The 26,915-nt window shown below is 31.2% G+C and overlaps 1 protein-coding gene across 1 annotated transcript; it reads right to left on the bottom strand.

Moving 5' to 3' along the window:
* Positions 1-1,007: 1,007 nt before the first annotated feature.
* LOC148626001 (uncharacterized) lies at positions 1,008-26,169 on the bottom strand. Its single transcript, XM_088571078.1, is given in 16 exon segments — positions 1,008-1,472; positions 1,801-1,948; positions 1,951-1,979; positions 2,823-2,914; positions 4,115-4,292; positions 4,775-4,906; positions 5,185-5,300; positions 6,419-6,512; positions 7,560-7,700; positions 9,743-9,828; positions 13,928-14,006; positions 14,892-15,041; positions 15,416-15,495; positions 19,437-19,601; positions 24,246-24,381; positions 26,126-26,169. Coding segments are annotated over 15 exon segments (1,644 nt in total). The 3' UTR covers positions 1,008-1,472; positions 1,801-1,826.
* Positions 26,170-26,915: the final 746 nt, after the last annotated feature.

Genomic DNA, 26,915 nt, shown 5'->3' with positions numbered 1-26,915 from the left:
CTCTTTGATAGAATTTTCTCGCCAGTATTCTCCCATTCATCAAAAAGGCCTTTTTTACAATTTATGTTTGTAATTTTACCATGTTATATTTTTTTGTGAAAAATTCTTTTAAAACATTTTGAATATATTATTTTTACATCATATAAACACTATAGATTAATTGAATATATATATGCTTGTATGATTTTGCAAAATGACAGAAATGAATGCCCCTGTAAAAGACATTATCTATCTTAATACTGAAACTACTAATAAATTTCCCCTTATATGTTTAATAATTTTAACACTACAATATTAATACTCCGCACTCTAAATTTGGACCAAAAGTATACTGTAATTCAATCAGTCGTTTAAAACCATGCAAGGAATAAACGAAAGTAGGATGCAGGCCATCACTGATATAAACCTAGGACACAAACCAAGCCCGAGGTGAGGGCCAATACAGGTGATCTAAACCCAACCGACATTTTGGTAAAAACGATTCTGTGTAATTGTTAGTTAAAGTAGCATATAATGCTATTCGTTCAGTAAATAAGGGTGAAAAACACTTACACTATCAATCATCTAATGGAAGGAAGCAAAACTTATAAACCGTAAAAACAAAAATAAAACAATTACAAATAACTAAAAAAAACCAAAAATATAAACAAAACAAAAACAAAAACAAAACAAAATCAAAACAAAAACACAATCATGTATAACCACATAACTTACCATATTTACTACGTAGGTAAAGTTGTTAAAAATAGTTTGTTAGCCATGTTCTTAAAATGATATCCAAAATAAAAAAATCTTTTTGAACATGTTATCACAAAAAAGATCACAATGATAAGACTAAAATATATCAATTAATAATAACACAAAATTTATCACACACACACACACACACACACACACACACACACATACAGAGGAGGAAGGGGTCTAAAAATATAACCCAACATATTTCAATAATTGTGATAAATTTTTTAAGATGTATTTCTGGAATGAAAAAAAATCAAACAGTATTACGATGAATTCTCCATTCCGACATCACAGCCGTCTTTATTTTTAATGAAATTATGTTAAATAAAAGTACAATTGTAGAAAAATGGGCAAAGAACTTGTCATACATATAAAACTTGAATAATAGACTTCCAGTATGTGATTAGCTGTTTTTTTTTTAGTTTAAATAAAGAATGAGGTTTTGAATTTACATTAATACAGAGTGTAGCTATCCTACAGGAAACATCATTTTGAACAGGAATAAAAGTGTATTGTTTTTCATCATTCGGTAAATTGCAGTACAATTACAAATTTGAAAAAAACCGATTTAAAAAAATAAATTGTTGCAGATAATAGTTACCAGATGCATGATGTTTTTGTATAAATCATAACATGCATTAATTTTCATCTTTTTTATGCATAATGAGAAGCTCAAACATTTTTTGTCGTTGTTTTCTTCTGCTTCATACATTGGTGTTCTGTTCCATCTAATTTAAAAAAAAAAAAAAAAAAAAAACATTATATACTTTATCTACATTAATGTTGGGTAAGTCTGAGACTAAGGAAACTTTATTTGGATCTGTCATGTAATGACATTAAAGATAAGCTCCAGTGGCTATGAGCAAATGAGCTTAAATTATTGATAAGATAGAAAAAAAACTTTTACAATAGTTTTAGTTGTAATATTATTTGTACTTAAATCTAAAAGTACATTGCACAAGCACTGAACAATGTCCCAAACAACCTGAAAACCAAAAAAAAAAAAAAAAAAAAAAACAAAAAAAAAAAAAAAACAAAAAAAAAAAAAATGCTTACAGCTGTATAAAATATCTTGTTTACAATTATATGTACCTATCTCTAATATCACGCTGAACATCTTCCTGATCTAAGATAAATTTTACTAATTCTTCATGGCCCTCAGCAACGGCTAAATGAAGTGCTGTTCTACCATCATAATCTTTTTATTAATTAAGTACTTATCTGTTATTAAATATCTAAGTAAAAGCAAGAAAACGCTATATTAGTAAACATTACTTTGATAAGATTGGCATTTACAAAGACAATTTTAAGAAAATTTTCTTACATTTACTAAAAATGCACGTCTCAATTTCATAACATCTCTAATCAATTGTTTTGTTTTTTTTTGAAATAACTATAAAATGGATAAAAATAATAATTTTTTTCATTCTCAAAACACAACCAAAATGTGACAGAGTTCAATTTTTTTCAGAATATATGTCAAAACCTTCTTAGAATAAACTCTCGAAGTCATTGAACTGGTACTACAGGACTTAAACTGAAACGATATGTTTTTATAGATATAATATAAAAGACAAAATATCAAAACATATCTTTGATTTAAAATGATGACGTCATGGTAAAGAAAAACAAAAACAAAAACCAAAAAACAAAACAAATCAAAACAAAAAAAAACCAAAAAACAAAAACAAAATAAAAAACAAATAACAACAAATAAACAACAATAACAACCATAACAAAAGGAAAGAGAACAAAAAGGAAACAAAACAACAAACACAAAGAGAGAACAAACAAAACAAAACATAAATAAGTTATTTTTATCTTACTAAGCTTCAAAATCCATGCCTCAACTGTATGAAGCCATACACAAAATTTGAAATCAATCCATCTATTGAAAGCCGAAATGCGACAAAGTTTGGACGGACAGACAGGTGGGATGACAAACGGACGGACAAGAAGATTCATTTATACCATCCACTCATTGTGTTTGGGTGTAATAAGCAAAAAAGTTCATATTAGTGATAAACTTACATGATATATTTTAATTCATTGAATAAAGTTAAGATCCAAAATTTTACCCCTGTATTGCCTTGATATCACCTTTGAATGCTCTATTAAGGAACAAAAATACTCTCTCTCCATTTCTATACTTTTTGAAGTTTTCATCTTCCTAAAACGATGATAAAAAAAAACGAATAAAAATTGTTTTTATTTGTACAGAATATTTGTTCATATTGCGGATAATTTTCTGTTTTAAATATAATGTTTCTGTATTCACACTTTTATCCAAGGAAAGAAACTTCGTCATTGCACGGAAAAGAACATAGAGCTGTGAATGGTTACTTGGCTAGTTCTTGATTTCCTAATTTGAAAAGAAATCATGCCGATATGATTATTAAACATTTAAGTTTAATTAGCTGATTTATTGATTTTTGTTTGATTTGAATGGCCATTGCGATTTTTTTTAAACCGAAACCTTTTGAATTCCATGTCAATAATTCTGTAAAAAAATAGCTGCTGCAGCAACCGTTCCAACAATAACAAAACAAAATTTATTAATATAAACTACCAATTTTTCAATGTTAAGGGGTTACCTAACATGTGCTCTAAATTTTTTGGACTCGTTTACATTTCTTTAACTTTTATTCAGTGTTTTACTTTGATAAAAAAAAGAAATAAAGAAATGTTACAAAATAAAATGTTTTGCTGATTTTTACCGAGTTACTTTTCTTAGATGTTGTGTATCTACTTAATATGGATGTCGTTAAATGGTTTGGTGGATATTTTGCTATCGAAATAGGTCTTGTGAGTATTGGTCTTGATTAAAATTTTATGTGTAATTTCTTATGTTGAAACAAAGCAAAGCTGCTGATGACAAATTTGTATTTTGTTTGATGGTTCCGCATACATTAATATGATACAAATTTATCCGATTTTACTATTTAGCGGTATTACCAAACTTATCATAGAGTAGAAATAGGCGGCATATATATATCATCGTAGTCGTTGGTGTCTTTCCTCAATAAACAATCAATTTTCAAGCTTTAGAATATGTGTTATGGACCCATTCTCGTGAATTAAAAGGATTATACGTCAAAACTTTCAAGCCTCTTATAGAAAACAGACAATAAAACATTACACCCAAAGTAAGACTCTAGCCACAATTGTAAATGTAAATGAACAAATGCAAAAGTCACAAAAAGACGAAATTTTGTGTAACTTCTCATTGCCGAAATGTAGCCTGTAAATTGTTGGTTTTTTTTCTTTGTGTGGTTTCTCTTATTGTCTTATGAAGGGATTCTGAATATTAAAAAATCTCGAAAACATTTACCATATTATGACTTTGAAACTTCATGATATATATATATACCTTCAAATCTTTTGCTTGAGGTAATGTTTCTGCATCTGCCAGTATTTTAAAAATTTCGTCAAATTTCTCCTTACGACTTTTGGCAAATTTCTTTTTCTCATAACTCTTACTGTATTTATTTTTTTTTTCCCAATAGGCTTGTTTCACTTTTACTAACTGAATCGGTGTTTTCCAGAAACTATGAATCAGGAAAAAAAATAACAAGGGTAGAAATGTAAACGAAATATATTCGTTATTGCTATGGCATAAATAAACCGGATATTCTAAATTTCACATTTATATTTTACTTTTAAATGCAACGGACACCAGAAAGAAAAAAAAACCTCTGGTATATAACTAACACTCAGTATGCATATGGAATTGATGTCTGTGCATTATAAGATGAAGCTTCAAATGACTTAAAGTATTTTTTTTCATTTTTAACTTTAAAACATGAATAAATCCGGACTTTTTGTTAAATGAACTTAGGCTTTTCAAGATGAAGATGTATTTATTAGTGGGTTTCAACTGTCCTTTCATTGAAAAATGAAGAAAAATTACAATAATTCTACTTTAGTTTTTGACTTACAGGTTTTTTTGTTGTTCAAATTCGTTTTAAGTTTTTTAGCAGTCTGATGAAAATTGTATATTATGCAAAAGTCTAATTACATAAAAAAGTACCCATTACGCATAAAAGGCGAAGCATTCTTTCTGAGCAGATATTTTACATTAGTTTTCATGGCCTTGGCAGCAGCAACATGCAGCGGTGTATTTTTGAAATAATCAAACGAATCCATTGGAAAGAATGAAAACCTGTTATTTAAAGCATTAATAAATTATTAGTTAAACATGGTTACTACACATAACATATCAGTAACCTGGGAACTTCTATTGAAATGTATATTTCTGATTTCTATAGCAAAGGACCAAAAAGCTACATATCTTGTATACGTCTATGACCTCTTCTACCTGCAAAATAATGCATGGTGGTTGTTATTGGTTAAACAAATAAAATAATATGTATAACCCACCCCTCTCACCCTTCTTAATCATAATGAAATGAGTTTGTTGTCATATAATAAAATGCTAACCTGTCATCTTCATCTTCTAGGCTATGAAGCACTCCTGTTGCTGCTGCATTCATCACCTTCATCAAGTTTTCTTTACTTAAAGACTGAAATGAAATGAAAAAAAAAGAAAAAAAAAACTACAGACAAAATGTCAGCAAAGATCTGATGTCAATAGCCCGTCTTACCCCCTATATGAAGTCATATAGGAAATTTTAAAAAATCATACAGTTGAAAAACCAGAATAAAAAGTGTACAAACTCATCATATTATCAGTAATATGTAAACGTATAAGGAAATTCTATTTAATGGTTTTAAAGGCGATACAGATAGTTCTCCCATGGCTAACTGATGATATAGTCAATGTTTTGCATCAGATAAATCCCGGGTATAAAAAATTCAGAAATTCAGCCCCGAATTATCTTCAAGCTAAGTGCTAAAATAGTAATATGTGATGTTATCTATCTAAAAGGAAATCTCTTCATCATGAAATCGTTCAAATTCTATGGGCTTATTACAAAATAGACAACATAAAATAAATCGGACCGCTTCTTATTGGTGAGTTATTCCCCTTATTAAAAAGCATAAGAAGACGACTGATTAAGTCAGAAAGCAATCAAATACTAAACAATACGACGAAAAGGGTTCTTCATTGCAACAAACAGAATAATAAATGATAGTGAGCGGAATTTAAAAAAAAATGCGAATTGACCTTTGGTTGTGATATGGAGCAGAAAACTGATATTGCACCTCGCCTACAACTCGGGCTTTACCAGTTTTCTTGGACTAAATTACTACCCTGTTTTACCGCATTTTGTAATTTTGCCTTCACAATAATAAGATATTCTGTAAATATTCAACAACTTGCGTACAAAAAAGTAAGCAAGTATATGCATTTTACTTTTAGTATTTCAAGAGTAAAGAACCACCATAGTGTTTCAGATTTATTGGTTCGAAGAGAAGATGAACACTTTGGCATAAACGATAACACATGAAATAATCATTATTAACTTTTTAAGACATTCCGTTGCGATGTTGATTTTTTATTATTTGTTGTCTTTATCTTGGAAAATCTTAATGTAATAAAGAAATCCATGAAACTAGTCATGGTTATCAACTTGCGTGCGTCCTTCCTCAGTAAACATACGTAAACATACGTACTAATTGATACAAATTACATTTTGATGCAGTTTGCACCTAAGACTTTGTATGGTTTACTTGAAGAAAATTAACGATAAAAATCGTCATTATATCCTACCCATTCATTCGATTCGATACTTTTATTTTCAGCCTCTTCTAACATCTTCTTAATTTTTTGTGATTTAGCAGTGCTGATCGGTTTTCTATTCTCTCTATAAACATTAAAGTAAAAAATCCGTTATGCAATGTTATCAATAATTAAAAAGAAAACATGTACAATTTTTTTAGATAAGTTACTTCAACCTCAGACGAAAGGTCTGACGAATTAATTATTACCAATCATGTAAATATTGCAATTGTTGGCATGTTGTAAACGTGTTTCCTGAAATTACTTCTTATGAGCAGCATTAGAACCAAATACGTATGAAGTAAAAGAATTAAAATTGTTTATTGTATACAAGAACTATCCACCCCAATCCCCCGCCCCCCCAAAAAAAAATTAACAGAGGAGGTACCTCTTTGTCATGACGGACAGACAGTGTCTGTCTAGGACTATCAGGCCTTCTTTTCAAGTTTGTTAAGCAGATTAAAAAGGAATAAATCTAACCACATAATTGACAACATAAAAAAGTGCTTGGAATGATTTAGGTCTAAATTAAGATTGTAAAGTACAAATAAAACATTAAGCTCAACAAATCAAGACCGACCGAAAATAACATGAAGGAGAACTGTTCATAATGAATCAAAATAACTCAAAATGTCATAGGTGAGGCGGAAGTAAAAGATAAACACATATGTGGTAAGGGATTTTACTAACGCTTCAATGGGGTAAATAAGATATGAAGGGTTTCCGTAAAACCTTTTTATCAATACCAATTTCGAAGATTGTATTACGATACTTCGCGCTTTGTTTAACAACCTGAAATTTTCGAAGGGGTACATGCATCACCCAGTCAGAGAAAGCAGTGCATTCATATATCCGAGCTAGACAATTATGGTTCTGGATTCGATGTAATCGACATTACCTAAAATACCACCCTAGGACAAGCTGGTGTCCAGTCGAAGGAATAATATAGTACTTCGAAGACCAAGGAATCGATCGGAAATAACATGTGCAGACATGTACCTTTTGAAGATTGTTGTCAGATTTTTTATATACTTATCTTTTTTTTACTTATCTTCCCTGCATTATTGATTCAAGGGATGTAGCAATTTGAGCTGTGACATTCCGAGACCTTTAATACATAATTATATTTTACCTATCTGGTATTGATGGGTTGACATTCGCTTTTTCCAGAAGAAATTTGACAGTTTTAACCTTTTCTTCATCAACAGCCACATGTAAGGCAGTGCGACCATCATAGTCCCGCAAATTCATATTAACTTTTTGTTTGTGTAAGCTGCAGAAAGTAAAGTCATTTAGTTTAAACATATTTATTAACTAATTTGCACATTTTAACATCAAACCAAAACCATGGAATGAATCGAACAATATCAAATTAATCACAGGATTCAGAAACAAGACTTAAAGTCTTATATCAATCCGTCTCCTGAAATCATGAATAATAATTATATCATATAGCATTGCTCAAGGAAGTATTGCTTGAGTGCTTATAATGTGCATTTGATGAGTTTGGTGCAAAACGAAGAGGTTGATATTTAATGCCCTATGTATTTACTCTGAACGTTAGGAATTCTTAAAATTATTCAAACTAGTAACTGTGCAATTTAGGCTGTTGATTTGAAGCGTTTGCTCTGTGGCAAAAAGTTTTGAACCTTGGTAAACATTTCAAGATTATACTCATCAGACATCTCATCTGATCCAAATTTTGGAGTCAGTTGATCAGGAAGTTGAAGTGCTGAAATATGTTGTCTTCTAAGCGATTGATATAATGGACAAATGAGTAAGAAGTGGTTCGCAGATTCTATTTCGCCGCATTGACATAATGGGGATGGAATCATGTTGTTGTCGAATAGATCTTTATTTAGCTCGCTACACTGAGGACGAAGTCTGACATGTAGGATTTGACCTTTGCGTGATCCCCAATAGTAATATATTGGTTTTTTGACTACCTCATTTTGGAGATGAGTGTTGAAAACTTTTACTGATGGCGAGGTCTTGATATCATTTGGTAATGTGTTCCATAATCGAATAGTAGAAGGTAGAAAATAATTTGAATATTGGTATGTTCTACAATAAACTGATTGGATTAAGTCAGAATTACGAGTTGGGCAGTTATGGATTTGGTTTATTCTGTTAGGAATCAGACTTTGAAGATAAGGCGGTGTCATATTGTTCAAAATCTTGTACATTAGTGTTAATTTGTGATTTTCTCGCAGAACACATAATTTCTGACATCCAGTTTCTATATATAAATTGCTAATTGATGTTAATCTAGTACCCCCTGTAACTATTCTTGCTGCATCAATTTGAATCTTTTTAACATTGAGTTTTATTCATTTAAAGACACTACATATTTTTATCTCTAGAAAATGTACAGAATTGTAACTACATCATATCAAATAATTAAAAATAGTATTGTTGATGTATGCGGAAATAAGAAAGATCACAGTTAAAGAGCGCATAAAGAGACTAGACAGGTCCGAGGGTATTGGCTACACAGTAGTTTACTCAACAATTTTTTTCATTGTAATGTTACACTTTTTATGTCAGAAACAATAGGAATGTTTGGATTTTTCTGTATCAAACGTGAATGACCCAGAATATATGATCAAAGTTTTCTGACAATTTAACTAAATTATGAACATATTTAAGACTTCTATCATTTATTTTAAAGTTTCTCGTAAAATATATGTACTTTATTTCATATAATTATTACAATAAATCAAAACATTATTTGTTTTAAAAATCACGAGATCGTTCTCTCTAATGGGTGATTTTGACATGTGTCTGGTGTTCCATAGACACCCTCACAATAAGAGGACGACAAAATCAACTACTTGCAGTTTGGTTTGGTAATTGTTTTAAGATGCGATACAACATTGGTGACTTTAACGATAAATTATACTAAAATATTTTAATCATATTTTAATCAATTATATAGATTTAGCAGTAATTAGTGGATTACATTCTTTTGATTATCACTATAGCCTTGATTTCCTTGATTACTCTTCCATGTGTACAAAAATTCGGTAATTTACTTTATGAAGTAAATTCTGTAATTCCACTCTCGGAATTTCCTCCACCAAAACGTCACAACACGAATATCGATCCGCTCTTCACAAAATTAAAATTTTATGGTGAAAATAACAATAAATGATGGAGAATAGAATCACTCGAATCAAAAACGCATTATTATTTAACTCTAAGTTGTTAAATCTAGGCGTTCTTCTGCACTCGTGATCATATTTTCGTTAATCACTCTTCCAAATTAATTTTCCTATTACTAACAACAGAACAAAACAAATCGATTTTAGTTACCGTTTTAGTGTTTCGATGTCTCCGTTTTTCCCAGCAGTCAAAAGTTGGTAAGTCCTATACTCATCATTTTCAGTATCTATTAACTCCTGAAATGTTAATTTTTAGGGCCATTCAAAATCATTAGGAAATTTTCAAATTTCTTTTAATATCTAAAAGAAGTCCATATAGCATATTAACATAAAAATTAGCAGAATTTTTTTATTTTTTGAAATCCGTAGCTTTTGACACGAAAACAATAACTTTTTTCTTTACCTACCAAAAAACATTTTTTTCTGTTTTCAATGGACTCGTTACCATGAAAACAATTAACACAGACATAATAAATGTTATGTTTTACATAGATTTACAACTGCAAAATAATAATACGGCATTTTTTTATGTAGTCACATCCATAGTTTACATTAAGTTTTCAAAGACCCCGATGTAGCAAAAACATTGTCTTCTATACATGACAAATATGTTGTCGTACCAGCAGACAAAGCTCGAAACAACATTATTTTTGCCGTTGTCTGCAAAACGTATTACATCCAATGTTTATTATCAGAGGTAGACGTAGAAAATAATAGCAGTGATAAGACCTATACTGCTACCACTCTCTCCAAAGAAGAGATTGTGGAAAACCATAAATCTGTGCTATCGTCTTTTGGTCTCTCTACCAAGGACGATAATTGTGATTAACAGTCTATGTACTGGATTCTTAAACTCCACAAGAATCCATACAAACAACGTTTCATAGCTGGATCTGCAAAATGTACTACCAAACCTCTTTCAAAACTTGTAACTTCTATACTCACAACCGTCAAAGAGGGTCTGCAGTTCTACCACAACACTTGTTACTCTCGACGTGGTATTTAAAAATGTGGGTCCTGAAAAATTCGAAAGATCTTTTGGAGACAATCAGTTCAAGACTATTATCTGAATAAATAGCATTAAAACCTATGATTTTTCAACACTGTATACTTTTATTCCCCATACTCAGTTAAAATCCTGACTTAAAAACATTATACATCATTGTTTTTTCCAAAAAAGATGGGACACCTAGATACAAATATATAGTTCTTGGTAGAGATTTCTCATACTTTGTAAGAAATAATTCCAAATCATCTTCCAAATATACAGAGTTAGATGTTTAAAAAATGCATTGTCGTAAAGATCTTCCTTTGCATATTTGGAAGATGATTTGGAATTATTTATTACAAAGTATGAGAAATCTCTACCAAGAACTATATATTTGTATCTAGGTGTACCATATTTGTTTTTAGAAAAACAACGATGTATAATGTTTTTAAGTCGGGATTTTAACTGAGTACTGGGAATAGAAGTATACAGTGTTGAAAAATCATAGGTTTTAATGCTATTATATTCAGATAATATTCTTGAACTGATTGTCTCCAAAAGATCTTTCGAATTTTTTAGGATCCACATTGAATTAATACCACTTCGGGAGTAACAAGTGTTGTGGTAGGTCTGTAGACCCTCTTTGACAGTTGTGAGTATAGAAGTTAGAAGTTTTGAAAGAGGTTTGGTGGTACATTTTGAAGATCCAGCTATGAAACGTTGTTTGTATGGATTCTTGTGAAGTTTAGGAATCCAGTACATAGACGGTAAATCACAATCATCGTCATTGGTAGAGAGACCAAAAGACGATAGCACAGATGTATGGTTTTCAAAAATCTCTTCTTTGGAGAGAGTGGTAGCAGTGTAGGTCCTATCACTGCTATTATTTTCTACGTCTACCTCTGATAATAAACATTGGATATAAAACATTTTGCAGACAAAAACAATGTTGTTTTGGGCTTTGTCTGCTGGTACGACAACATACTTGTCATGTATAGTAGACAATGTTTTTGCTGCATTGGGGTCTTTGAAAACTGATGTAGCCTTGGCACTCATTGACCTACTTAAAACTTTCATTCGTTTCAAAATTAAAGACCTCACGGCCTTTAACCACTCTGACAGAGAATCAATGTCTTCTTGTTCTCGTTTTATCCATTTTCTTGCATATTCATCGACGGCATCCATAAGAACTTTAAAGTTATGATTACCATTTATGTAGCGTGGTTCACGGTACTTAGGACCTTTAGAAAGGATGTTACGCAGAGATTCGTTTTCGATAATGGTTAAATCTCCCGTAACGACGTGACCAGAAGGACCATATTTGAATGGAGAGGTTTTGCAAGAACAGTCAGGTGGTTTAGTCTTGAAGTCCTCAATCTCGTGGTTCTGCAATAGCCTTTTATAATTGAAAATTTTGGATGCGATGGGTGAAGTATAGGAATAAGAAATAATTGGTATGGATTTGTCTTTGAAATATGGGTGAATTTTGTTGGTAACGTTTTTGTGATGGAGGATGTTAGCCAAATTATTTGCATCTATACCTTTGTTGACAAACGGAAGTGGAAGAAATGATCGTTTTTCTTCATCTTGACTTTTCACACAAACTGGTTTAAAGACTCTGTGGAAACCAATATCCAAAATGATGGCAACAAGTCTGTATAATGATGACGTGGGGTAAGAAACAGGAGTGTCAAGACTTGTTTTGAAAAGGGAGTGTAGTAGAGTGAGAGGTATAGAATAAAGTTTGGTTCTAATGTGATGAAGTCCAAGAGGTTTTTGTATGAAAGGAAGGAGACCATCTATGGAGGCATCATGTAACTTTGGTGACGTATAGTGGCGACTCCTTTCCCGTCTTGGATTTTGTCAAATAAATTCATCACATTTATGTTATTGTTATATTGGCTTGAAAGGTTTCCTATACTTTTGATGTTGTCATTGCATCCGTAAGGTATTGCAGTACCTAGTCTGCGTATCCAGTACTCCTCTCTTTCCCTACGATAGTTTTTACTTAGAACGGGACTGTTCGTAGGATGGTAATTTTATTTCTAAAAAATGAACTTTCATGGAGAGGATTGAATGATCTTGTTGATTAAAGTGTTGATAAATTGTCGGGAATTTGGTGGTGTTAATTCCCGAACGATGACCGCACATTCTTTTATTTAATCGTTCTTGCTTTTCTCCGACATATATGAAACCACATAAGTTGCATTCTAATCCATATATTAAGTTTGTTGATTTGCAACTTAAGTCATCGTGACTTCTTGTATGGAAGGTTTTGTTTGTAAGGGAACTGGAGAAGTAAGGGTCGGTTATAAGAATGTTGCATGCTTTGCAATTTTTAATACCACATTTTGATATGGTACAATGTGGTTCGTCATCGTTGTACTCAAATATATCGTTTAAAGTGATGGAACATGGTTTGATAATTTTAAAATAGTCAGAATTTTTGTACTGGAATAGATGGTCTGCAGACTGAACGTGTGATTGGGTACTTTAAGTTGAATTGGTCGGGGCACTTTCCATACCAGATGTGAGTGTGCTAAGATTCCCATCTGGGAACACCACATACTTACAAGACAACAGAGTGTCTGATCTGCAGTCAGGTTCGGACCTTTTTATACTGGGCGACGTCCGAGCCAGTTATTCTTTCATTGCTCTTGTTAAAACCATTAATTTTAAAAATTGTATTACTGGGTTGATGATACCCTCGGGGACAAAATCCACTAGCAGAGGTATCGACCCAGTGGTGTGAAAGAGTAATCAAGGGAACCAAGGCCATAGCGGTAATTAAAAGAATGTAATCCAGGGACAAAGACATTCACAACAAAGAACATAAAGTAACTAAAATCATACATACAAAGTAACAAAAGTAAATGAGCAACTCGAACTCCACTAAAAACTGGGAGCATGGACTAGGTGCACCGGTAGTGTAAGCGTCCTCTGCTTTTCTAGAAACACCCGTCGAGTTGCTCATAAAAAGTCAAGTCCGGGGTAGACAAACGAGGAAAGGAAAACTATGACCCGAAAGAAATGCGAAAGAAAGATATTAATATGATTAATAATTTGTAACTAAATATTACACCAAAACGAATTAATAATGAATAAATGACAAAATAATGATAACTTTTTCATCTGTCGCTTTAGTCGGTTATTAAAGAAAAAAAACTAAATAACACAATTACACGTTTACGAAAATTGTGTGTTTAAATCAGTTTCAAGTCAAAGTAATGAAATTGCTACATTGTATATAACTAATGATAAAAGAACAACAAAAGTGAGAATTAGTGTCACAAAAGATAAAAAGCAACAGGTAGTGATAAAATGTGTTTGTTTCGTTTTAAAACTTACCTTGTAGTGTTTTAAAAATGTGTAATATATTTTTTCGTCGTCGGAATCTTTTGCAATATCAAAAGCCGTCTTATCCCATCTATATATATATTAAAGCATGCATTTACTATAGGGTATCATACCTATGTTGTTTAAGTCCAGAATAAAAAAAAGATAAGTATACAAATTATAATGTAAAGGATAAAGAATAAATGATTAGTACTGTTGAAATGCCGAACAAAAATAAATAGTATGAAAACATGCGAAGTAAAAAGGCGATAAAACCAACAAGAAGTCCATGCTGGATTCTAAAAAAACCTAGCAATTCCGAAATCTATAGATAGGTCATTCAAACACAGATAGGGTACGATTTCATTGCTTTTGAAAAACCAAGTATATGGCGATATGTTCACACAACTGTTTCTTTGACCTGACAAGTCTTTATTTGAAATGTCATGTTTTTGCTGTGTTGGGTGTCACAGTGATTGATCATGATATTTTCATATACAAAGTCAAACTGGTCATATTGACTGAAATAAGATACTATTTGAGATCATTGTTCTATTTAAAACAAAAGAATAAGCAGTGTTTCCGAAATAAAGAAAACTATTATTCATATCTTTACAAGTATAATCTTGTCCTGAATTTGTTCTGTTTAAAGTTGGTCGGAACTAATATTTAAAGTTAATTAAAAAAAACCTGTTACATTTTATGTACATTTATGGCGATATATTCTATGTATTCATTTCGATGACGTGTAGAACCTGAATTTCAACAAAAAGTCTTAATGGATTTATCGTTGCTTTACTACGGGCTTGAAATTTACAAGAAATTCATTTATGATACAACTGAATGGAATGTCTGGATATTATATAAATAAATGATACCAATAACAGTAAATAACAGTATAAAATTGTTTTACTACATGGTTGTCTTAAATGTGGTCTTAGTATGCGTTCATAAAGTCTAAATCTGTATACAATACCTATTTTTCTTGTCCTTGATACTTTCTCGAAATTCTTTATTGCTGAGTAAGAAGTCAACTATATTGTCTTGTTTGTCACTGACGGCAATATGTAAAACAGTTCTTTCGTCGTAGTCACTTAAGGTCATGTCATACCCACTTTCCATAAACCTAATTCATGAATGTAGACTATTTTATACTCTCTTAATTGTTAGTTTAAAAAAAATGTTGTCTTTTTAACAGCTTGTTCTTAAAATCATGACTTTTAAGGTCCTTGTTACCAGATTTTCCTTTTTTCTTTGTGGGTATTAGTTCGTGATTTGTCAAATTCTTTTTCTTGTCGTTATCCCTGGATTGTTTTCCTTTTCCTTCTGATTACCATTCCAATCCGTATTCCCTTGATATCTCCTTCTTTAATTGTCCCGTTTTTAATCCTTGGATAATTGTTTTTATAAGTTGTTGTTTTTTTTTTTCAATATATTAACGATGGAATTTACTTATCTTATAAAGTCTGAAGATATCTTCAAAGATCATGTTCTACCTACTTTCTAATTAAACGAAAATTTCCTCTCGAGGCAGCATTTAGCATCCGAATAATTTGTGTTGATTGAGGTATAGCTTGAACCTGAAAATACAAAAAAACTTGCTATATTGTACATTTGATGTCTAAAAATCAATGTGCTTATTAGTTATACAACACAAACGTTTGAGCAGTGAAGTAAAAAAAAAACCAAAAAATCTTATAAATGAACTAATCAGAAATAAAAAAAAATACAAAACGAAAAACCAAAACAGGAAATTCAAAAAGAACATATAATTACTTTGAAACAATTAAGTTATAATTATATTGGGCAAATATGTCGTTTGGGCTTTAGGGAGATGGTAGTTTCAATTTGTTGATAAATTACACAATAAGTTTTACTATAGAATGATTTTTTTTTTAAATAAACACACATCAAAAAGTCATTTTTTGTATGTTCCCATAACAAGATTCAAAGAAATCATTCTCTAGGCATAACAATTATACTCCACAAATTCATACGTTCATTGAAAAAGAGAAACTAAGCATTTAAAAAAATACAAATTCGCATTGTACAATATTTCTGTTTTCAGTGTTATAATAGACTTTTTATAATTATCTTATTTCCTTTATTAATAATTTAAGTTTTTAACAAAATTAATTGTTTAGTCATTGACAAACTGTTTGTATGCCAAAATTAATGATGATATATCAATTACATTCCTGGTCTCAACAATCCACCAAATATTATGATTGATATGTGGTGGAGATCTTCAATGATTCTCTAATGTGTGCCTAAAACTTGTTCATATAATATGTGTTGGGGTAATAAAGTGTATAGTTAGAGAAGAAAATTTTAAATATGTGCATTAACTTTCTAATTCGTTTACCTTTCATACATAGATTTTGTTTTTCAAATGTGTAATTTTAATAGAAGATTTCATGGAGACCATTTAAAAAATTAAGAAAATAGAGAAGAAATGGTTCACACATTACATATACTCCACAAAAATGGAAAGGGTCACTTAGTTTTTTTCCTAATATTCAAAATTTGGATTTCCACCATTACGACAGTGATTTTAAACGTTATTAAACTGTCATTTGTTTTTAAGAAGATTTTTGTGGAGTATATTTCAAGTAGCTTATTAAATTATTGAACATAAGTATTAAATACTGCCAGTAAATACATGTACTGACATACATAATTTTATACGCGCTAACTTCTCTCTGAAGCACAATACCACAATTATGATTCCAAAATTGTGAAAGAGGCTATCCTAGCAAAGTTAGAGCCATTGCATCAGTTTCTCAATCAATGGGATCTTAGTCAATAGAAAAGAGGACGAGAAACGCCAGTGACAGAGTCCCTTTGGTCTTGAGACATCATACTCATAATTTTTGTCAAATAGTCGGTGAATATTTTCGGAAGGCTGTGTTAATGACATGAAAGTAACTGTAGCGTGTTCAGGTGAAAAACAGCAAAAATTCTTTAAACATTCTTTGCAAATTTTTGGTCACAACGGTACGAGTTCGAGTCCCGCGGAGAGAGCGACCAAAAATTTGCATCGCAAATTTGACAGTTCTAACATCGTTGGGAATTTTCAGACCTTTCTATACATTTATGTATCTTCCCTGTATCAATTTGATCCGATGGAGCAGGTAGCGAATAGAGTCGTCACATTCTGAGATGTTTGTAATAATATTGATTTGTTGTGACATGCATCATTAATTTGATCCTCTATCCTACATAATAACATCTAAAATGAACTGTCCCGTACTACCGTACATCGTGTACTAAGTTACAGCCCTAGATTAATCCTACGAGGAGGAATGACCCGGCCAGCGAAAGCTATATTTTTATATAGCCTAGCTGGCCGAGTGGTCTAGGGCGCTGGACTTAGTGCAGGCGGTGTTGCCATAGATCTCACAATGGTACGAGTTCGAGTCCCGCGGAGGGAGCGACCAAAAATTTGCATCGCAAATTTGACAGTTCTAACAGATTAGCTATAGAGTTACGTAAGTAACGGTTTTTAATTGATGTTTCAAACAGAACTCGTAATAGCAAAAGGTTTAAAGTCTCATGTTATTCTAATTGAGTATCTTCAGAAAAATGTAAAGAAAATAAAAGTGATGAAACAGTAAAATGTTAATAAGTCGTAGACTTTTGTTTGGATGGAGTTATAGCAAATTTTAACAGTGACTGATGAAATTAATGAGTTTGACATTTTGTACTGCTACAATATATAGAACAAAGTGATTTGTAACAGAAATGCAAGAATCAATGCCAAATTTTGAAAATACAAACGTCTTCCAAAAGGATACCAGAATACAAACGACTTACAAAAGGATATCAGAATACAAATGTCTTCCAAAAGCATATCAGAATACAAACGTCTTCCAAAAGGATATCAGAATACAAACGACTTACAAAAGGATATCAGAATACAAACGTCTTCAAAAAGGATATCAGAATACAAATGTCTTTCAAAAGGATATCAGAATACAAAGGTCTTTCAAAAGGATATCAGAATACAAATGTCTTTCAAAAGGATATCAGAATACAAACGTCTTCCAAAAGGATATCAGAATACAAATGTCTTTCAAAAGATATCAGAATACAAACGTCTTCCAAAAGGATATCAGAATACAAACGTCTTTCAAACGGATATCAGAATACAAACGTCTTCCAAAAGGATATCAGAATACAAACGTCTTCCAAAAGGATATCAGAATACAAACGTCTCCCAAAAGGATATCAGAATACAAACGTCTTCCAAAAGGATATCAGAATACAAACGTCTTCCAAAAGGATATCAGAATAGAAACGTCTTCCAAAAGGATATCAGAATAGAAACGTCTTCCAAAAAGATATCAGAATAGAAACGTCTTCCAAAAGGATATCAGAATACAAAGGTCTTTCAAAATGATATCAGAATACAAACGTCTTTCAAAAGGATATCAGAATACAAACGTCTTCCAAAAGGATATCAGAATACAAACGTCTTCCAGAAGGATATCAGAATAGAAACGTCTTCCAAAAGGATATCAGAATAGAAACGTCTTCCAAAAGATATCAGAATACAAACGTCTTCCAAAAGGATATCAGAATACAAATGTCCTTCAGAAGGATATCAGAATAGAAACGTCTTCCAAAAGTATATCAGAATACAAACGTCTTCCAAAAGGATATCAGAATACAAATGTCCTTCAGAAGGATATCAGAATACAAACGTCTTCCAAAAGGATATCAGAATACAAACGTCTTCCAGAAGGATATCAGAATAGAAACGTCTTCCAAAAGGATATCAGAATAGAAACGTCTTCCAAAAGATATCAGAATACAAACGTCTTCCAAAAGGATATCAGAATACAAATGTCCTTCAGAAGGATATCAGAATAGAAACGTCTTCCAAAAGTATATCAGAATACAAACGTCTTCCAAAAGGATATCAGAATACAAATGTCCTTCAGAAGGATATCAGAATAGAAACGTCTTCCAAAAGGATATCAGAATACAAACGTCTTCCAAAAGTATATCAGAATACAAACGACTTACAAACAATGTTATTGTTATAGAGTATTTACCTGGTCGTATTCAGATAATTTCTAAGAAATTTTACGAAATAGATTATTATTAATCATTCACCAGAAAATACTTAAATATTATTCTTTTTAAATTACGAAGTATATCTCTGTTCCGATGAATGTGGAAATACTGAAATCCGAAAGGTTTACCATTGACTGAAATTCAAAATGATATGATTACTTTTCATTACTCGTCAATATTGTAAAATCTCTGTTTAAAAACAGAACAGAACAACTCCAACAAATTAAAAAAAAGTAAGTGACCAAACAAAAAATATACAAAATTAAAAAAAAACGAAAAACCAATCTCACAAACTTACAAAGAATTAAATGTATTTTCGTAAGAAACAATATATGTTACAGTCATTGTCTGATAAAAACCCCCCAAAATATGATATTTGCCTTAGTCAGGGAGGGATAAGCCTCAAATGATATGATTGTAAAATGTAATTATACTTTACCAAAACCGTTGTAGTTGGTGATGCTATTAATTCTTTCATGTAATTCTCAAGTATTTCCCGAAGTTTCTGGGACTTTTCTTCCATATTGCTTGATATACAATCAATAGGTCGTTTTCCTCTGAAACATAGCTTATCTTTATTTTTCATGGGAGTTTTATGTCTATTCTACAAAAATAGTTAAAAAAATACAAAATTGATAATTTAACTTCGTTTTAAAATTTAGATTTACATGCAGCATTGAAAAACTGCTTCTCAAAAACATTTTTTTAATTTTAAAACATTTTAAAACAAAATTTTTAGATGAACCTGTTTAAGAGAGTATTTGGCTTTATTGATTGATTGATTATGATTTAACGTCAAATGGCAGATATTTCATATATTTAAGTACAAGAGTGATTGACTAACCGAACAGACCCTGCTGTGTACTTGTCCAACACGTTGCGTCGTCACTCTAACCTCTTAAATACCGCGTGCTTGATGGAGAATCAGTCAATATCATTTTTTTTAAAAGTATTTGGTATGACTCAGCCGCGGATCGAACCAATGACCTCCTGCACTCGAGAGAATACTCTACCCAGGGGCGGTTCATCATTTGGACATAAGTTATTAGTATTATTTATTATAAGTGAAAATTTTGAGTAGTTATATTAATGTTGTATAGTGCAATAAATGTTTAATATTAATTATTTGTCCACTTTAGTAAATCAATTCTGCTAGACCAATACTCTTGAACATGGTATCCGTGGTACTATTCAATTTAATGAAAATAAACTTTTACTTCTTTGGTGTAATTATGACGAAAGTGAAACCACACAACTCTTCTTAGAATTGAAATAGATGGCCACTAGTAAGAAGTTTGACCAGAAAGGGAGGAATTAAGTAATAGTTTAAAATGTTGAAAGAAATTACTCACGTCCACCAACCAAAAGGAGACACTTTACATTCACGTATCAAACTTCTATCATTCCGAATTCTGCTGCCACGTTTAACGCTGTTCGACCAGATGAATTAGAAAGATCCATAACTGTGTTGTTGTGCATTAACCTCAAATGAAGTATTGGAATGACAATATAAGACTTGATTCTATCAAATGGCGTACCTCTACATGGTTTCATGTCGTAATTGCTCTATTGAACTCTTACCTTTTTAAGTGGCAATACGCAAGTGTAATTAAAAAAGTATGTATTGCTTACCATTCCGAGGGATCTGAATACATAAACAGATTAAAGTGGGGTTCGCTTAATGCCGTTTGTGAATGCAGATGTCCCGAAATGGTAACCAATTTATACTTTTTGAAATACAATAACGATAGACATTATAAAATGGAGAAAACATTTTTTTTTATGTATAATGTTCATTTGACATTGGAAACAAACATCGGCGACTTCGGGTTTTATCAAAGCTACTGTGTAAAATTTGTACAAAGTAATGACATCACCTAAGAAATACATTACATTATTATCTCACCTGGCCAAAGGCAATGTGAGCTATTGCCATCACTTGGCGTCCGTCGTCGTCGTCGTCCGACCGTCGTCGTTTACAAATATACAAAATTCTTCTCCTCTGAAACTACTTGACTAATTGTAACCAAACTTGGTATGAATGTTCCTTGGGGATATCCTGCATAAAATTGATGTGAGGATTTTGATTCGTGGAAAAACATGGCTGCTGTTACTGAAAATAGAACATAGGGGTCAGACAGCAGTTATTTTACATATATCTACTAAACCGTTAGGTTTAGCTGAATATCTGACTAGAAGTGTTCAGCATGATGAGATATATCTTTGGTCAAATTTTAGTTTTAATCTGTTAAGCCATTTTTTCAATGTTATTTCTTTCAAAAATCCTCTCCTCTGACACTACTTGACCAATTGAAACCAAACTTGTATTATGTTCCTTGGGGTATACTGCATAGAACTGATGTGAGGATTTTGGATTCGTTGTAAAAACATGGCCGCCGTTACAGTATTTTTTCATACATATATCTCCAAAACCGTTGGGTTTATCCAAATTCTTTCAATAGCTGAAATGATCCATATTATTAGGACTACAAACGTCTTCAGACTCCTTGTAAGAGTTATTGCCCTTGAAAGGGGAAAAATGACTTTTTTTAAATAGTTTTCACTCTTGAAAACTATGATAGATTAAAAGAAACTTTCAATTGTTGAAAAGATCTTGTGATAAGTCCTACCAAAGACTTCTTGAGTCAAAATTGTTAGACAACTTCTTGTTTAATTTTTTGCCTTTGAAAAGCAAAGTTCAACAAGGTGAGCGATTCAGGCTCCTGGTAGCCTCTTGCTTGTTAAGACGTTTACCATACCGGATTATTTGGTCGATACTCTCAGATTTAAGTGGAGTCTGAATTGCTCATAAACGTTTTTTTTTAATGTACATTTTTTTCTAGGTATTAGCCCTGGATCATTTATCCTTTATTTTTTCTTTATGAAATCGACTACATCGATAAAAAAACATTTGATCATTGGTTTCCTTGATATCACTTAGTAAACAAACATAAAATGATATAATAAGGACCGACAATTATTAAGAGAATTTTTACAGCCGCAGTGCACATTTGCACACTAAATTCGCTAGACTGAATCATTGTTTTGAAAGTTCTGAAATCTCTGTCAGAAATCGTGTATGCATGTAGAGACAAAAATATGAAACACCAAGATAATAGGAAAATTAATGGGACGATTTAACTTCACTGATCTCTCAAAACTTTCTCATATTTATTCGTATTGTAGTCTTTCTCATGTCAAATAAATATATACTAGAAACATGAAATTTATTATTGAAATTTTTGCTTAGTTAAAGATTTTGATTTTACAGCATGATACGACTGGTAAAGACCTACGCCCTTATATGACGTTTTTGTTACACCTCTTAGATGAACAAAGATCAATGCCAATTAAACATTTACTTCCACAGGAGGTTTTGTGTATATAGAACACAGCATATATATATTTAAGTGAAAGAGAAAAAAAATAGAAGAGTTATAGATATGGACACGACAATATTAAGTTATGGACGACGACAATACAGCCATAAAAAATCTAGCACATTCTCTAAATGTCAAATTTAATTAACAATTCGAAATTCAAAGTGAAATTGCCTTACGGAATTGTCTCCTTATAATTCTTCAGGTTTCATTAAAATTTGTAATTTTATTAGGAAAAGGCTACAGATACAAGAATGTGACGCATGAATGGACTTAAGGGACGAAAATCTTGATCTCAATTTACCGTCCCGAGTTGAAGCAGTTGTTCGAATAAAAACTGAAAGAAAACATATCTATTAGTATGATTTGATTACTAACCACACCTTTTTAGTTCTGAAATATGACCATTCTTTGTAGCATTCAATATTTCTCTAAACTTTCTTTCCCTGAAGGTTTCCTTTAAAAGATAAAACAACATGTAACGTGTTGTTTTAGGTTTCACAATCAAGTAATACATTTGAATTTTCTTTAATTTTTAAGCCATGTTTTCCTAAATATAAATTAATATAATTTAGATGTAATAGAATACATATTTTTGACTGTAATGAACATCAAAGTTATATCTTAAAAAATAATATCAAGCACTCCGAAATAAGTTTTTCGTATACCTTCCATACTTTCTACTGAACTCCTGGTTTTAAACTGTTTCGGCGTATCAAGCTCTGTTCCATGATAAGATTTTGATCAAAATGGAATTCTTCAAATAACATAAACAATTACTATAAGACTTATAGACAGACAAACAGACGGACGGTCAATTATTTTATAGATCAAATTATGCCTTTGGAGGGTATGATTAATAAAATTTGAAAGCTTCAATTGAAGGAATGTACAATGAACAATGACATGTGAGTGTTTTCGAGCAATAATCTTCCTATAACTAAAACCCGCAAACTAGAATTATTACAATTGAAACAGAGCTAGCATTAATAGAAATAGACTTTTTTCCGAAGGTTATTGAAAGTGGGTGCAAGCAATATTACATAGTAGTCCAAAATTTCCCCATTTTTAATTAATAATGTCATAAGATCCAAAATACATACAAATAGAAATGGAATGAACATAAATATCAAACTATTCACAAGTTCCATGGACATTGCAGTAAGTTTTTTTGAGTTATATTTCGAAAGCAGAAAGTCACCTAAAGTTATCAAATACAGTCTAATAACTCAAACACTCAAATCTGAATACTAAAACAATTCAATGAGGATCTCACACCAATGGAGAATAACAATTCACCAAAGTAGCAGCATTTTTCTGAGTTTTCGTGCGCAGAGTGAAAGACAGACGAACGGACGAAAACGATTATACATTATAATGTCCCACCTAGGAAGACCGTATAATAATAATAATAATAATAATAATAAAATAAAACACACTCACACACAACAAGACCGATAACTGGTCTCGACGTAAATATTTGTCATATTGTTTCATAAATGAAGGTGAATGTTGTCAGTAGGTATACCTACACTGTATAAAGTTTCAATAATATCGATTGAATACATTTTCACTTGCAACTAACACAAATGTTACGCACGTAATGTTATGGACAAAGAAACAGTTGATATGAGAAATCAGTTAGTTACAACAATCCTTTTTTCAGATTTATCAATTATTTTGCTTAAAAAGAATGTTGGTAATAACATATCATTAAATGTTCCTTCTACATGCTACAAGTTTGGATAGCTTTTACCTGATATAAAAGAAAGAGGTATTTGATATATACTTCCAATAAAACAATTAAAAATTAGATTAGATTTTTACTTGTTTTGCTATTCATTGAAATGATTCTAAAATGTCCTTACTGTTAGAAGTTTCTTCGACGAAAAACTGGATTCATGGTTCTTCAACAACTTTATGACCTCATCATTATTTTCTTTCTTTTCAGGAAGAGCTTTTTTCTTATGTCTAATAGCGTCCTCCTGCGCAGTGTTTAGGAATCTGCAATATATTATGCGTGAGAAAACTAATGACAAAATCATCGGTCCTGTAGAAAAGGTCTGATTATTATTAAGATGTATAAAATATGTTTTCGGCAAGAGTCATAACTCTTTTTTTCTGGTGGTTGACAATATAAAATGTTAATTAGAATTTTATGCTAAGATAACAGATGTTTATTAAGGTGACTTGAACAAAATTATGGTCATACACTTATTTTGTATTTATCTATTTTAGTTAAAGTAGTTGACTGTTAACGATCATGTCAAATTTTCTGAAAATGTACATGTATCACCTGTCTTTAAAGCCTGGGTTACAAAGTTGATTATCCAAAAGAAACTTCACTACATGTTAGTGTCCTTCACAGGCTGCTAAATGGAGAGCGCTTCGTTGGTCGTAATCGATGTCGTTAATGTCTACGGTTTTTTCTCATGCAAACTAAAAACAGATGAAAGAGTAACCAAAAGGAACGAAGATATTCTAGTGGAAATTAAAAGAATGTAATCCAGGGATAATGACAAGATAGGAAAAACAATACAAACAATATATAACATGAAATAATTAAAATACCACAAAGAAAGAAACAAAAGAAAATGAGCAGCTCGGGACTCCGTAAAAAACTGGGAGCATGGATCAAAAAAGGTTTAAAATGTCATTATGATGAACTGATTCATGTTGTGACAAAACTATTAAATGTGATGTAGCTTTCTTGTGGTTTTCAAGACAAGAAATCGACTAACATATGCTTTAATTAGCCACGTTTTGCAAAAATGACAAATCACCTCAGCTTACAAAATTGGCAAATTAAGTGTAAGACCCTATGTAATAAGGTTACGTAAGGTACAAGTATTGCCCTAAAGATAATAATAAACATAGCAATTAGCAGAACAAATGTGTCACTCAACTAGTCTATACAGTCTTCAATTAATACTCGATGGATTATCAGAAAAAAAGAAAAGAAAACAAGCATCTGAAATTCTTTTAACGCCTTGTAGAAACATTTTGTCACTTATCGGTAAAAGGGCTTGACGGTCTTGTTTTCGATTCATTTTTTACCAGAATTTCTACTGTTGAAAACCTAAGATCGATCTGTATTTAATTTACTGTTTCCAGGTACATTAATTAATGTGATGCATAGTTATTTTATGTGTTATTACCATACTTGTTTTAATTTTTTATATATCTACGGGTAATACCTTTATCATCGTATTAACGCATAAGCGGTTTTTGCTCACAGGATTTCAGTCAATTATCAACAACTTCATGTTCTTTTGAATGAGAGTTAGGTACACATTCTTGTGAAATCAGGTATAAGTAAAATTTCTTTAATGTATTCATCATTTATCGGACTTTATCGACTTAGTCCATGTACATTGGGAGCAACATTTGGTTCGTTCTCTTTTTAATAAACCTTCAATTTCAAAGGTCCCATGTCTAAACTTGTTTTATTTATCAGTTTTTTTAAAATCCAAACTGCTTTTTGAAAGACAAATAGCGGAAATCAATACGCTTTTACTCAATTTTAAGCTTTACATTTTATCTTAATTTGGACCATTACTTAAAAAACTTATTTTTCAAACCATTTGCTAAATTTTTTTTTGTGGAAGACACAAAAACATAAAATTTATGTATGGAAGTTGGAGAATACTTAATGTTAACTAAGGCCAATCCAAATTGATGTTAGTAATAGAAATTGTTGTTTATTTTCGTGTATTAGGAATTCAAGACTTGTAAACTTTCTCCTTACATTTTAAGTTCGTCCAAATCATCCCTTTTGGCAGCTTGTAGCATATTGTATAACTCTATTTCATAGTCTTCAGTGAAAAAGTAATAACGCTAGAAAAAATAAACACGCAGGTAAAAGAATGTGATTTGTCACTAAATGTCAACTGCATATAGTTTGTTTTATCATGGCGTGTAAGTGTATTTTTATTATAAAAGTTTTATAGAGTTTTTTCGCGAATAAACTTAGTCACAAATATTCTTCTAAATAAATAAGTTCCATATACTGACATTAGCGCGTTCATTGACAATACAAATGTAAAATACATAATTTTGAAGTTACCCGAGGTATATCATGGCAATGAATAATACATATCCCAGAAACACAACTTGAAAAAAACAAAAATAAATAACCAAAAATCTTTCCATTTTAAGCATTTTAATAACTTGCCGGTCAGACTAAATGTTACGTGTTAAAATAAAAAAACGTTTGTTTGACTTTCCAGATATTAAGGTCATTTATTTTGCTATGTATATTTAACCTTTACTATTCTTTCTCATAATGCAAAAGTTTTATTTTTCTTTTGTGAAATATAATGCTGATTATTAAAGTCATGTTTTGTTTTGTGCTGATATTTCATTACACATATTCTAACACAATCTCACTTATCAAAGCCACAATTGTCAAAAATGAAATACAATATTTTAAACATATTGGCTTTATGTTGGATTCCCAATCCAAAAGTATGAAAATCACTGAAAATTAGAAAATGAAACAAGATACTGGAAAGACAGAATAAGTCTCATAAGTAACG

Source organism: Perna viridis, chromosome 2 (assembly GCF_037379345.1).
Source record: "Perna viridis isolate PV_CMFRI_1.1 ecotype Kerala chromosome 2, ASM3737934v1, whole genome shotgun sequence".
Taxonomy (NCBI): domain Eukaryota; kingdom Metazoa; phylum Mollusca; class Bivalvia; order Mytilida; family Mytilidae; genus Perna; species Perna viridis.
Note: the sequence above shows the minus strand (reverse complement) of the source record. Positions and strands in the feature narration are given on the sequence as shown.